The sequence below is a fragment of the Parasteatoda tepidariorum genome, chromosome 1 (genome assembly GCF_982258835.1).
Source record: "Parasteatoda tepidariorum strain Cologne lab strain chromosome 1, Ptep-v5.0, whole genome shotgun sequence".
Taxonomy (NCBI): domain Eukaryota; kingdom Metazoa; phylum Arthropoda; class Arachnida; order Araneae; family Theridiidae; genus Parasteatoda; species Parasteatoda tepidariorum.
Window position 1 is genome coordinate 126300272 of NC_141755.1, and position 14883 is coordinate 126315154.

Genomic DNA, 14883 nt, shown 5'->3' on the forward strand with positions numbered 1-14883 from the left:
ACTCTGTTTTGCGGATATAATCGTGTGGGCTGATGAAAAGATTATATCTTTTTTTTCCGTTTTTTTTAAATAAAATTTCATCCTTTTTTTTTGTCTTTTTTTTAAAAAAACTGTTGTTTGATATTTTTTTACTTATTATTTCCCCCCTTTTTTCATATGTCTATAATTTTTCTTTGTTTTTCTTCATTTTGAACTTATGTTTACATATATATACCATATATATATTGTTTATATATACATATATATAATTTTATATATATATATATATACACACACACAAAAATTTGACAAAAAAGTACAATTTTTAAACTTGTAAACCATGTGATTATAAATCCCAATAATTAATTTTAAAATTGCATGAATATATTAATAAGAATCACATGCATGATTTCAAATTAAGAGAATATGAATCCCAAAATGAGGCTTTTAAATCATGTGAATATGAAACTCTATATCGAATTTAAAAAACGCAAAAATACAAATCATGATGTGTAATTTTTAGATCACGCAAATACGAATCACGATGCGTAATTTTTAAATAGCGCGAATACGAATCCCACTAATTTTTAAAGCATGCATAAATAGGAAAATCAATGTTTGATACTACAACTGCAAAAACGAATCACAACATTGGATTTTAAGCTCGCGTGAATACGAATCGCCACATAGGGTTTTAAAAGCGCGTAATTAGAAATCGCGATATTGGATTTTTAAATCTCATAAATAAGAATCCCAATGTATGACATTTAAATCGCCTGATTAAGAATCGCAACGTTCAACTTTTAAATCAGGTAAATACGAAAATCAATTTTTGAGGGAGGAATGGAGACTTCAATACTTTCGCTTCGCAGAAAATTTAATTCCTCATAAAATATTTTAACTTGTGCTAAAAACATTTTTAGCGGAAATCCGCATATCCACGGAAGACTCACATCCCTGATAGAATATGCGATTTTGAGTTTGATTTCATAACCTAAAATATGGACTGCAAAATCTGCATATTTGAGGTTACTCCTTCGAACCATTTGGATCATATTCTAGAACATGAAGATCCTATCATTAGATAAATAGTTATTCAGTGAGGTGCATTTATTTTTTTGCACACTGTACACATTTAAACAATATTTAAAAGTATTTTGTATTCAATATGTCACAATTTTGTTAAATTTTTTTTTAAAAAAAAAGAAAAATTTCTGTCTTTGACTGTTGTAACACAATTTGTCGATTTACTAACATTTTTACAAACTCGTTTAATTGCCCGTAAATAAATGCACTGCTTTTAATATATTTAGTAATTGTTAATATGCTTATACACTCATCTTAAAGCAATGTTAATCCTAAATAATTCCAAATCCATCGTAATAAAATTATGCTTATTCAGAGAAAGTATGGTTTCATGTCTGTTTTTGCAACTTAAAATATTGTCTGCACTAATTAATTAGCTTATTACAGCAATTTTGGTTCATACTGATTGGTGAAAACTTCTACTTTTCTCAAAAATCATTACAAATATCGAGAAAAAAAATTATCTTCTTGAACCTATTGAATGCATTCAAGAAAATCTTTACAAAGCCATATGTACTTATCTAATACAGAAAAGGCGAACCTTTATGTATCAATACTTGATCCAAGAGTTCCCTTGTCTTCTGGACTGGGTTCAAAATTACAAGACTACGGCATTGAACATTGGTAGACGTAACCCCAAAATTGGGTTGGTTGTTCAATGATGGTTATAAAAACAAAAAAAATTTATCCAGAAATTCCCTTATCTTTTGGGATGGGTTCAAATTAAGGCTACAGAGTTGAACATTAATAGTCGTAAACTTAGAATGAAGGTGCCGAAGCAGTTATGAAATTATAATTACATTGGTAGTTATAAATTGATATTATGAACTTATTAAGTTATTCTTAGTGAACACAAAATTCGAAGGCAGTTTTGGAAAGCTAAATTATATTTTCTTGCGTCCATATTTCAAATAAAGGTAATGCACTCCTACGCTAATGCATGGCGTGTATAATAAAAAGAACTTTATATATAACTTGAATTATTCCCATTCTAGTGAGTTAAAAAGCTGCAAATGAAAAAAAACATTTTTGGATTTATAAAGCTTCATTTGACTGACATAAAATATTTAAACATTTTTTTCACTTGCACCCAACAATAAACAAGACCCAGTGATATTACAGACAATTACTGACTCAGAAATCAAGAGATGACAATAATATTCTCTAATATCCAATTAATTTAAGAGAAATAAAAGATAATTTAACTTAATAAAACAAGGTAGCTATTATTCAAATACAGATATAACAGTTCACCTGAGCAATCATACGTAACAAGGCTGTGTAGCAGTACTCTGATATAAGTAAGTGATCAAAGCCAAAAGATCATTTATAGCAGAGAAAAATATAAGTGAATGGAGCAAATGCAGCATACAATTCCCCACCGTTTCTCATTCCACAGTCGCTGTAAATTGACTAAGCTCAGAGCCACCCCTCTGGGTCCCATATATGATCGTTCCATGACAAATCGAGCAAGGACAGCTGGTAATGTGGCATTCCTGCGACACCCTTGGTGAAAAATGCCTTCAAGGGAACCCTGCCAGGAGTGGCATCATATTTGGTTGAAGGATGTCACGCTGGGTTGTGATGGCACAATGGATTAATATTACAGGTGATTGTGTGTGGTACACGATGACACCCCATACTATCGTACAAGGGGGTATGATACTGTACAGCAGGATTGAGGCCATGAGCCTCCAGACTCGTACACGATGGTGATCACTAAATCTGGATTCATATCTGAAGATGACCTGGTTCCATTTGGTTGCAGTTCAATCTTGTCGAGAGTAACTTTACTTTGAAAGGAAGCAGCAGTTGGCATCAATCCTGCCTGCGCTGTACAGATACACAACTCTTATAGTTGGTGGGTGTAATAGAATGGGGTGCCATTGCATACAACACCCCCTTAATATTGATCCATGGTACCATGACATTACTTGCGGTAGATTTGTGACATATTTCAGTCACACGTGTTGGCCATTCTGGGCAAGGCTTCCAGGCGCCATATCTTAATGAGACAATGCATGGCCTACACTTGATCCTCAGACTTGATACTGAATAAGCATATCTGGGAACACTTGGCACAAAAGTTGGACTGTTGATTTAGTGGCGTTTTTACAGCAGCTGCAAGACATTATAAAGGACACTTACATCTGACTACTTCCGTGCTAGAGGTGGGCCAAGAAGGTACTAAAACTTCCAATTATTAGTATTTTATTCCGCAATAAATGATTGTTTTTCAATCACTTACTTACATCAATGTTGTACTTGTTTTTCAATCACTTACTTACATTAATGTTGTACTTGTTTTACAATCACTTATTTACATCAATGTTGTACTTACGTGAGATTTTGTTTCATTCTGACAACTCTTTATAGGTGAACTCATTTTTATGGCAATGAGTCTTGCTATATTTATAGAAGTAAAATATTCTTATTTAATTTTTCATTAAATTTAATTGCTTCTTTTTAATTTTCAGATGTTTTAAAGCATAAAAAACAGCTTGGAAATTAATACTATGGTTAAAACTTGACTGATATTATAAACTGTATTGATTCTGGATGGTTTTTCCAAATCTCTAAAATGAACGAATCGTTACACCAAATTACCTGTGAGAGCAATGAAGTGTGGCTGTGCAGTTAAAGCTTGAAACAGGACAGACTGTTGTGTCTCTGGATGGAAGCTGTGAGTGACTACTTGAGCAGCTTCTTCAGATGATGTGGAAATCTATAAGAAATCATTACATGAGGGTGGCCACTAAATCAGGTTTTCCAGCTAAAAATCTTAAAATTTCAAGGTCAGCGTGCTTGCACAAAGTGTAGGATGGGTACCAGAAAAGTGTTAATATTAAAGTATTTTATTTAAAATGTTAATTTTTTGAATATATTACCTTGAAAAAAACTTCGATTAAATTTATCTTTACAACTTAGCCAAGATTTTATTTTTCATTTTTTAAATTTTTCATATTTTGGTACATTATTAATTTTTAAAAAATTAAGATAGATGAGAAGAAAATAATTCATTTAGTGTGTAGAATATATTGCTTTTACTGAATAAAAATGTTTTAATGTGTTTAAGTAGTTTTTGCACTAAGTGTAGGCAATTGGAAATAGAGTTACCCGAAAACCTAGCGAAAGTAATATATTTTCATTAAGCAAAAGAAAATAATTCCAGGAGATTATAATGAATAAATTTTTATATTTATTTACATTTCAATACAATACATTTATTTACACTACACATTCGAGCAAGATAACCTGTCTCATTACAGTTTACTTTAATTATTATTAATACCATTTTCTATTATTAGTGTGAATTTTTTAAAAATAAAAAAAAACTGCCCTTGTTAGGATTTACGTAAAGCGGTTAAGAATTTCAAATGATATAGCCTTTCCTTTAACGGCTTATAACTTATCAAAAACTGATATTTGTAAGTTAAAGTCATTAATTCGAAAATCCTCAGTTGAAAATGATACCTTGGTGGCCTAAAAATATTAAGTTTAAAATTTTGGTTATCTGGTTGACAGTTAGTAATGCCCAACTAGAAATTCACACCTGTACAGTGCAAAACAAAAAAGCAAAGTTTTTGTTTCCTTATTAAACACATATGAATAAAAAAAATTATATTCTATGATTAGATATCATTTAACATGTTTCCCATACATTTGCAAGCTTTCTTTGGGTAAAAAGAGTTATTACCTCTGGAATGCAAGCAAGATTTACAAATATCGTCATAACTACACAATTCGAACCAATAATCAAATATTTATTCACAAAACAGTAAATGTTAACATATAATTGGTTTGTAAAAGAACCTTTTTTTATAAATATAAACAAAATGTGTTATAAAAGGTTGTAATGAAACCGAGAAAATTAGCATCAAAGTAACAATTGTGACCATTTGTCGACAAAGTTACTGTTAGCAATTATATGAAAATGAGTGATTGGTTGGCTTTGTCGAGAAAAAAAAATGTATCGATTTCATTGGATGGGAGTACAAATACCTTTCAGAAGAAGAGTGCAATAAAAATATAATCAACTAAAATTTGGAGAATTTCATAGCGTTATTAAAACATTTTAACGTTTGGTCAAAAGAAATCATACCCCCAAAGCATCAGAACAAAGTCGAACAATAAATAAATTCAGCCCAGGGGGTAGAAGAAGAGAAAAATAAACGGAAGCAAATAAATCCATCACAATCTTTGCCTTCCCTAAATTACATAGTCTCCCAAAAGGTTTCTTGATTCATTTAGCAACCGTGGGATGGCATTCTAGTTTTACACAGTTATAATAGAACAAATTTTAAAGTATCACTAAGTTGATGAACTGTTTGGCAATACATTTCCATAGATAAAAAAGGGGGCATAATAATTTCAATTAAGAAAAAAATTCCAGCTTTTCTTTAAAATTCTCTGATTTTTACCAGGTTTTTATCCAAACTTACCCGATTTTTGCAGTATAAAAAAAATTCCCCGATAATTCCAGGTGAGTGGCCTCTCTGTACTTAATAAAGGCAATACATTACATACTTTCAAAGGTATCAAAAATAAGAAGTTATTCCAACTAATAAAAGGATAAAGTATGTACCAAGCCTCCCCCAGTTCAGTGAATTTCAATAAAAAGAAACTCAAATAAAACAGCAAAGCAATAAGAAGTAATTTGAATGAAAGATATCACTAAAAACACATTCAAATTAAAAAAAATAAAAATTTAATGGAAATTAAACCAGTTTAGAAAAATTTTAACAAATCTTAAAAAGAAATATTTAGAATAATCATCAAAATTAAACCTCATACATTGCACAAAAACATTCTATTTGTGAGAAATTATTAACTGGCTCATGAGTGAAATATTTACACTATTCTCCCATTAATAACCAATTTTGTGATGCAGGTTTGGACTAAGGCAGTCAACCGCTGTGCTGATAAAAGTATATAATATACTTTTTATAATTTTTTCACGTTTTAACAGCGTGAACATCTTTGTCGGCCCCCGTGACAGAATTGCAGCGACATGGCAACATTGGAGCAGTATGTTACAGAGTTCTCGCAGAAAGATTTATCTTTTGAAAAGTAAAAAAAAATTTACTTTCCTTTTGTACAGAAATTTACACATAATATTTGAATCAAGCATTTAGATAATAATTTTTTGACATGCGCAATTTACACCAATAGTATCGTAAATTGATGCGATGTTTCGACCGAATTTTTGGCAATCATTGATTTTCATGTGGATTTTAAATATCCCGATATATTTCAAACAATTTGAAAAATTGGAATCATGAATTTGAGTACTTACTTTTTAATGCAATATTTTATCAAGTTTTCAGCAGTTATTGCTATTGATTTCTCCCAAGTTTTTAAATCCGATATTTTTTATACGATATTATTTATTACAACAATCTCGAAACGAAACACACATATGAGGAAACCGATTAGAGTGATTTTGTCGCCGCCCTTTCATTCGAAAATTAGTATTATGGATTTCATGATTTTAAATTAATTTTTTTACTCTGATGATTCTTTACAAAATGTGAAAAAGGAAATTATTTGTGCGTCTCCTCCTTAACAAAATGCGAGACTATCATCCAAAATATTAGAATAAAAAATTATTACATGTTCAATTAAAAACAATTATATACATATATTCGTAAAGACAGCACTTTTATTATTTTACATTAGTAACATATATGCTTGTTGCATATATGATTATAAGAGCAGATTTTAATTATTCTTATGTTTATCAGATAGCAAAATTCAGTCCAAAACTTTTATTTTTTCATAATAACTTAAGTTTAAGATAAAACTGAAGAAAAAAAAAAATGGTTGTGTAAATACTTATTTCATTTCATCACTTATTATAATGGTTTTATTTTCAAATCTCTTTTTCGCATTTTTGCTTTTAGGGTGAAATCAATTGAAGATTTCAATAGGTAATTAAATTATCTCAGGTAATATTTAAATCATATATATATATATATATATATATATATATATATATATATATATATATATATATATATATATATATATATATATATATATATATATATATATATATATAAAACTATTGTTTTTGACAGTTTGTACTATACATCCCTTTTTTTAGAGTTAGTGTTACTCATTCCCATTTTGTAATTTGTGTTACCCAGATAATATTAAATAAAGACATCCTAATCAGGTTGCGTAGCCAGATTTTTCAATAAAAAATAAGCACTCAAAAAATAGTTTTAATCACTTTCCAAGAAAAAAAAATCATAATTAGGATATGTGCAGCTATAAATTTTTTTTCTATCGCTTTAAGTTCTTGCTTTATAAACAAAAAAATCAAAGAAATGCAAAAAATTTTTTAAAAAACTTAACATAATCCTGAAAAAATATATGCAGTTTGAATATGCAGAGAAAATCCTGAAAATCATGTTTTTTTTGTAATTTATGACAACAATCCACCCGCAAAAAAAAAAAAAAAAAAAAAATCTTTTAAAATGATAGAAAATTAAGCATTTTCTTAACACTGAATAAAAAAAAAGCACATTTAAGGGCTTTTAAAACATGGAAATCGAAAATAAGCACCTTTTAGCACTTTTTAAAAGCGCTATGCGCCCTGTCTAATGCAAACAAAATGTTTTCCTATTATATTTTACATTATCAATAAAGTTATGTTATTTACTTCAATAATATTATTCCCATATTCTATTACTTTAAAACTGATAATGGAATCAATTAATCGAACGATAGACTAAGTGTTTTCAAGTTCAGATTTTTTTATTCTTTTTAAGCAACCCTCTAATTTACAAGCTAAACGCTTTTACAACAGACATTTTTGCTAAACGTGATAAAAAATAAAAATTTAATATAAAATAATATTCAAGAAGCAATGCATTTTTATTTAGAAAATATAAATTTTGAAATCAAAATGGCTGTCGAAAGCATGTGTTGCAATTCTCGAACACTTTCTCCCCAAGCATAAAATAAATGAAAGAAGTTTTAAACTTTCGATAATCTTACTTCGCCGCCTTCCGCAGTTGATGAAAGGTTTTGAGGCTGTTGGTTGTTTCCCGCGGTCTTCAGGGGGTCTCTGTTGATTTCTCTCGGCAAGTCCGCTAATACAAAACTCGGCTCAGTTGCCATGGTAACAGTTTCCAAATGTTGCTCTACCGTCGCCACAGCAACCAGTTCCAGATGCAAGATAGAAAAATAACACAGAGCCAATGAGGAGAGCGCTCATACTCACGCAAAACTAAAGTAAAACCGGTCGAAAAATTTTTATCAAGGGAAGAGAAGAGAGAGGAAGGGGGGGGGGGAAGGGTAGTGGAAAATAACTAATAAATAATTAACAAAGCACACTATCTTTCATTAATGTCATATTACATTCACAGCTTCAAAAATGAAATGTTAAAATTACTTTTTTTCCCGCTTAATTTGAGAGTTAGTGAAACATTTATTCAGGGTATCTGCTACATTTTAGATTTTCAAATTCATGACTTTTCCTGACTCATTCCAAGGATTTTTCATGACTTAACGAAGTTACTATTTTCTCCGACAGTAATACAACAAAAAATTTAAAAAAGCATTATAATAACATTCATTGAAATGATAGGTATATAACCAAAACTGTTATACTCTGCATCTTCATATTTAATGAATTTAAACTTAAAAAACAGAGTAAAGAAAGAGTTGAAGTAATAAAATAGCTGAAGATACTTTTCTTGTTCATCGGAAAGGAAAGAAATACTCCTGATTTTTCTGTTCTCAGTTCGGAATAAAAAATTTGCTAATGACTGCTTTGCTTCAGCTAGAATTTTAAATTGATAAAATAAAAAAAAAGTAATAAAATAATAACAAAAATTCTCAAATCACAGAAGTTTAAAAGATAATTCGCTCTAGAAACGATGCTTTTTCTTTCATTTTTTGAAAGAACACCATAATTTTTAAAGAGCACGATAAAAACATTTTATATTTTGATCAAATATGACTGTGTGTGGGGATTTCTACAAATTCAGATATTCGGAACACCATAAAATTGGGGGAGGGGGTCAATTCCATTTTAAAAATTAGATTTTTCGGCACCCTAAATCCATGACTTTTCATTATTTTTTAAAAAAAATAGTTTAAATCATGACATTTCATGACAAATTATGTTCAATACCGAAATCCATGACTTTCCAGGTGAGCGGAAACCCTGTTTATTCCTTCTGTAAGAGCTTTTTCATGTAGCACTCACTCACATATTTTAAGTTTATATACGAAGGGGAAAAAAAAAAAAGGATTTCTGTAGCTGCAATGAAAGAAAATCTTTTATTTATTTTCAATTTTTTTTTTGCCCGCAGCACATTGCATGATAATACACAAGTATGATAATACACAAAATTATAAAGTAAAACTAGTAAAAAAAAAATTCAAAACGTATATTTGAAACCATTCAAAGAGAAATTATAAAATATTATGTAAAGTTAACTTAAGGAACTAATTGTTCTAAGAAAAAAAACTATTTTTAAAAAAAATTACAATAGCAAAATTATCTGGTCTTGAGGCACGTTAGAAGCAAACCAAGCAGCATAAAGAAAAAATCAAGGCCAAAACTTTTAAGATAGCAGATATAATCCAAAATTTTAAGTGAAAGCTGAGTATTTTAATAATTCTTCCTAAATATTTAAAACAAATAATTTCATTAGTAACAATACTAAAATTTTCCTTTAGAGCAAAATGTAACAAATTTGCTTGAACCAAATCTAACATTCACTTTGTTTAAAATAAAAAAATTATTTAATTTTTATTATTTATTGTAAAGCTAGCTATTTTGTTTCTAAATTTTTCAACAGACAATGGAAATATTTTTATAAATTTTAAGTTGAAATGCACCAAGATTTTTTTAAAAATTATTTTTATTCTAGAATAAAAATAATAAGCTGAAATATAATAATAAATTGATGAAATGCAGATCTTGCTCAATCAGCAATCATTTTTAATTCTTATACATCAGAACTACAATACTTGCACGATCAAAAAAGTTCTTCAGAAAATAAAAATACTCTGAATTTCAAAAAGTACAAAAAATTAAAGCTGAAATATCTGTTAAGAGAGTTATCTCAAAAAGTTATTCCCAGTACAGTCAGCAAGAAAAAAAAAATGTAACTAATTATCACATTATTATGTACATTCTAAAAAAGAAAAGCATACACTCTTCTTAATAAACATGTTTTATTTTTTCAATCAGTTAAAACTTTCTTAAGAAGTGCGGGGAAATCGACTATGTCAACCTTTATTCTGTCAAAAGGTACCTCAAGATAGAATCAAGTGTCTTTATTTACTTTGGTATTCAATATTTATAGAGTTAGTTACCAGAATTTTATCTGTGATAGAATTCGATGAACCACTAGTTGATTCATGCTGTTTATTTATTTATATCAATTTTGCTCATTATATTTTTTGTTCTTCATTTTTTGTTTATAGCATTTCTCTTATTATTATTTTTCTTCTTCATTTTTTGTTTATAGCATTTCATATATTATTATTTTTTTCTTATTTTATTTTAAAAAAATATTTCGCTCATTATTTTTTTTTCTTCTTCATTTTTGCTTATTGACCGGGAGACCGGATTTTTTTTCCTTCTTTCCTTGAGCAGTATATTTTTAAGCAAATCAACTGCTTAATGTGGATCCTCCATCAATAAGTTCTTATCATGGGTCACCAATGAGAGGAATTATAAATCGACTATGACAACATTCCTCTGTTAAAAGGTAGAATCAAATTAACATGTCTTATTTACTAGTGAATTGGTATTCAATATTTATAGTGGTAGTTACGCCACAGAACCATTCACCTAAAAAATAAATAAAAACAAACTGATAGTTACAAATTCTGGACCAAAATAAGGCGATTAGGGCCAGTTAAAGTGGCAGATAGGGTATACTCTTAATAATATTTTTTTTTTTCTTCTATATTTTACGATATTTCAAAAACTATCGTTTTTTTAGAATAACAATTCTGTTACTAAATATAAAAAATAATAACTGACAGTGCTGATCACATTGCCACAATAATGCCCACGAAATTATGAAGCCTCCACGACCCAAGAGTTCCAACCACGGGAACTAACGGAACCAGACCCAACAACGCTTCCACAACAGGGTGTCCGGATACCACATAGCGTATCCAAGTAAGTTTTCAATAAAGTGCATTCTACACAAGCACCAGTGAAATGGCTCCTATTTTCAAGATGTTGTATACATGTGGGTATTCATAACAAAGATTGATTGCATTGGTAAATGAATGAGGATTTAATATAACATTGCTCCCACAGCACATTGGTGATAGATTCGCAACATCTGAGCAGTCTCATTAAAATTTCTACCCAATCATTTTTTTTTTTAAATCAATTTTAACAGAGAAATGGGTAAAATGATTTGAATACTTGTGAGGCAGCAAATCTTACTTGGATTCGATAGACAAATAATAGGGTCTAAACCAGGAATAAATATAGAATTCCTGTAGGGCAAGATAATTTCTTTTATTCCTCCTCTGTTTTGCACTAACCTCTTCTCCAACTACTTAATAAAGTCAGCCTTTTTACATGCAATTTTAAACAGACGTATTAAATCACCTGCCACATTGAATTTAATCTTTACCCATAGTAAATATGTTGACAAAATGTGGGGAAAAACCCTTCAAAGACTCATTGTCACCTGAATGTTTTCTAAAGAGCAGGAATAAAGTTTTTTGACATTGAGTCTCACTTCCTTAAACGCTGCTTTCTAAAGTTTAATAAAAAGCTTTTCTAAGTATTCTTAGTTTTCCTGGAGATAAACTACTCAAATTATTGTTGTTTGATGATAATCCTTCACTATTTGTAGAAGGAAAAACAACTACTTTATACAATAGAATAAATACATTTATTTTAAAAAATTTATAAGGCAATTTTGTTTATTCTTAGCTTTTTTTTAATACGATTTATAACAAGTAAGAACAGGATTGCCACTCAAATCTGGAAAGAAAAAAAATTCCCTGTACATATTATACACAATATATTTAGGGAAAACAACAATGACAGTGCTCTTGTGTGAGCTATAGTGCGCTATTTATATTAGTTTTAATAGTTGGAAAAAATAATACAATATAGTAAATGAAATAGTTTAGTATAGCTGAAATATCATGGTTAAAAATCCCATAGATGATGCTTGTAGTGGTCACTATTTTTTAAAAGACAAAAATAAAACACAAAATTCCCCAGTTTGTATGAAAAAAAATTCAAAATTCCCTGCAATTTCCCTGTTATTATAGGTGATTTTTAAATTCCCTGTATTTTCCATGTTTTCCCTGAGGAGTGGCAACCCTGAAGACTCTCAAGGGACCAATGCGTAAAGACGGCACTGGTCATGCATTAAGGCAAGAATTCTTTAGGTTTTTCCCACAATTTCGACACATTCCATATTGCCGTATTTTAAACAAAGACTTATAAAAGTTGTCCACCATTTAAAAAGGTCAGCATAGACTTCAAGAATTCTGTCTTATATTTGGATTAAAGGGACCTTAAAATACCATTATTCATTGGTGGCAGAATTGAAGTGCAACTGGGTGGCAAAAACACAATAGAAGTGTTTGCCTTTTTTCACTTTGTGAGCCTTGCAATCATTCAGGATTAGAAGTGGATTTTTATGTTCCAAGCCAACTGATTTAAAAAAAATTTCAACTTGCAGCACAAAATCAATATCTAGCCATTCTTCCATAAGTTTATGCTTCATCCATACTTTTAAAATTAATTGATAAGTCACAGGAAACACTTTAACATCCTTTAGGGTGCGTGGATGAACACTTTTTCTGATGATAAATAATTTACATTTTTATGTACCCGCAGCATTTGAGAACATCATAATGGTTTATTCACGGTTTTTGACACCAGTAAGATTTTTTTTTTAAAACTAGGATTGTATTGTTTTTTTCCTAACGACAGGCACTGAACTTAGATTTTATTGTGGTACATAACTGATTTGTCGGCATTATAAGTCTTCATACTTTATAAAATCTTAAATAAATTATTCGGCAGCTTTAAGGTCAGCTTGATCACAGCAAATGACTAACTGCTCTTTAATTTCTTCCAACGCTTCTTGAATGATTGAGCCTGTTAAAGGTACTTGAGGGGAGGAGTTATCATTCTATAGGTACCTCAAGATAGAATGGAGGTCTTATATATATTAATGAACAGATTGTAGTTACATAAGCATTACTCCCCCAGCAGAATTTTATCTGGGACAGGATTCAACGAATGGACTCACTAGTTGCCATTTTTAAAAAAAAATAGGAAGAGTTGTAAAATCCGGATTTTGTGCGCTGAATTAAGTTCATGGCTGTGTACGTGGTCGCTTCCGTGTTTCTACCAGCAGTCAAGTGCGTACAAGCAACGAGCTCCAGTGGTGCGAGAACAATGTCACAAATAGAAAGTCAACTGCTCAATGAGTAGGCATCGTAGTGGGCATTACTGGGTGTGCTCATCAATGTGAGGAGAGGAGTTATCAACAATGTCATCTATCTAAAGGTACCTCAAGACCAGGGCTAAAGAGAATACAAGGGCTAGTTCACTCCGCTCTTAGAGCTGAAGCTACGATTTCCCTCCTCATGACGTCACTGTGTCTACAGATCTCGGAGATCGCAAGCAAAGATATGATAACTTTGCATCTTTCTCTTGTAAAAATAAGTTAGACTTTTTCTGGTTATTAGCCTTCAAACTTTACGTAATTAACACATTATTTCCGTTCATAAACATAGTTCAAAAAAAAAACTTTCTTGGTTATTATATTAAAAAAATACCATTTTAAACTTATAAAAATGTTTTGCTAGTTGGTGAAAATGACACGATAAATACTTTATTTTAAAAAGTTCAGTTTTAACTTCAACTATTAAGAAAAATGAAGGCATATATGGACACTTTTTTTATCTACATATTCTTTTATAAGGATAAGTTAAGTTAAATTTAGAATCCCTGATTTTAAAATATGTCGTTAATAGCAATTTGTTCATACTTAATCATTAGGAAACATCAACCTTAAACGCTAATTACTGAAACAAAATAATAATTTAAGCTCATAATGACATCAGAAATTTTACAATTGTTTATAGACATTTAAATTTACGATGATGTAATATATAGATATTTAAATTGAAGAGAATATAATTTTTAAAAAAAATCATAAATATTAATTTAGAATAACTACATTAAAAAATATGTTATGAAATTAGGAGAATTTCAACTATATACTATATATTTTATTTATACTTTTTACTTACATTTTAATTTTCTTTGACTTTCTTCTCTATTTTTTAATTCTTTTCACCTGCCTTTCTTTATGAAGTAGCGAGGCGGTTTCTATTTAGATAATGAATTTTTATAAAAGTTCTTGACGACAGAATAAACGTATTGCGGTTTTATATTAACTGTGTCATTTCGGAATCCATTCTTTACATAGTTGTTCATTTACTTTAGGGTCCCGCAGTGGACTGATCGTTAAGACACGGTTCCCAGCAGATCACCGAAGTCAAGCATCACTGGCTGCGGTCAGTGTGCGGGTGGGTGACCACTTGGATCAGTCTGCGTAGGGACCGAGGGTGTGCGGTATTGGTCCTCGTTAAACTGTGCTACCGTAAAGTGCTCGACTTCGCGTGCAGGTCGTTGGGCTACCGAAGCGGGGGTGCCATCCCCTCTGCAGAGGATCAAAATTGTGATGGCATGTCTTCGGATCATCCTCAGGGATGTTTCCCAGACCGTCGCCAATAGCCCATTGTGCAGCTCTAGTGCGACGTAAATGATCAAATCAAAAAATCAAATCA

At 30.2% G+C, this 14883-nt stretch overlaps 1 protein-coding gene across 4 annotated transcripts in view; it reads right to left on the reverse strand.

Moving 5' to 3' along the window:
• The window catches only part of LOC107445531 (DNA-binding protein RFX2), a 77947-nt gene that overhangs the window by 31232 nt on the left and 31832 nt on the right, over positions 1-14883 (reverse strand). For 2 of the 4 annotated variants that reach the window (XM_087152573.1, XM_087152574.1), the window contains exons 2-3: positions 8071-8302; positions 3673-3790 (exon numbers count right to left, since the gene is read on the reverse strand). In XM_087152573.1, coding sequence (XP_087008699.1) covers positions 3673-3790; positions 8071-8193 — 241 coding nt within the window. In that variant the 5' untranslated portion in view covers positions 8194-8302. The remainder of the gene's footprint in view (positions 1-3672; positions 3791-8070; positions 8303-14883) is intronic. The other 2 variants (XM_043055531.3, XM_087152575.1) reach the window with 2 other exon arrangements.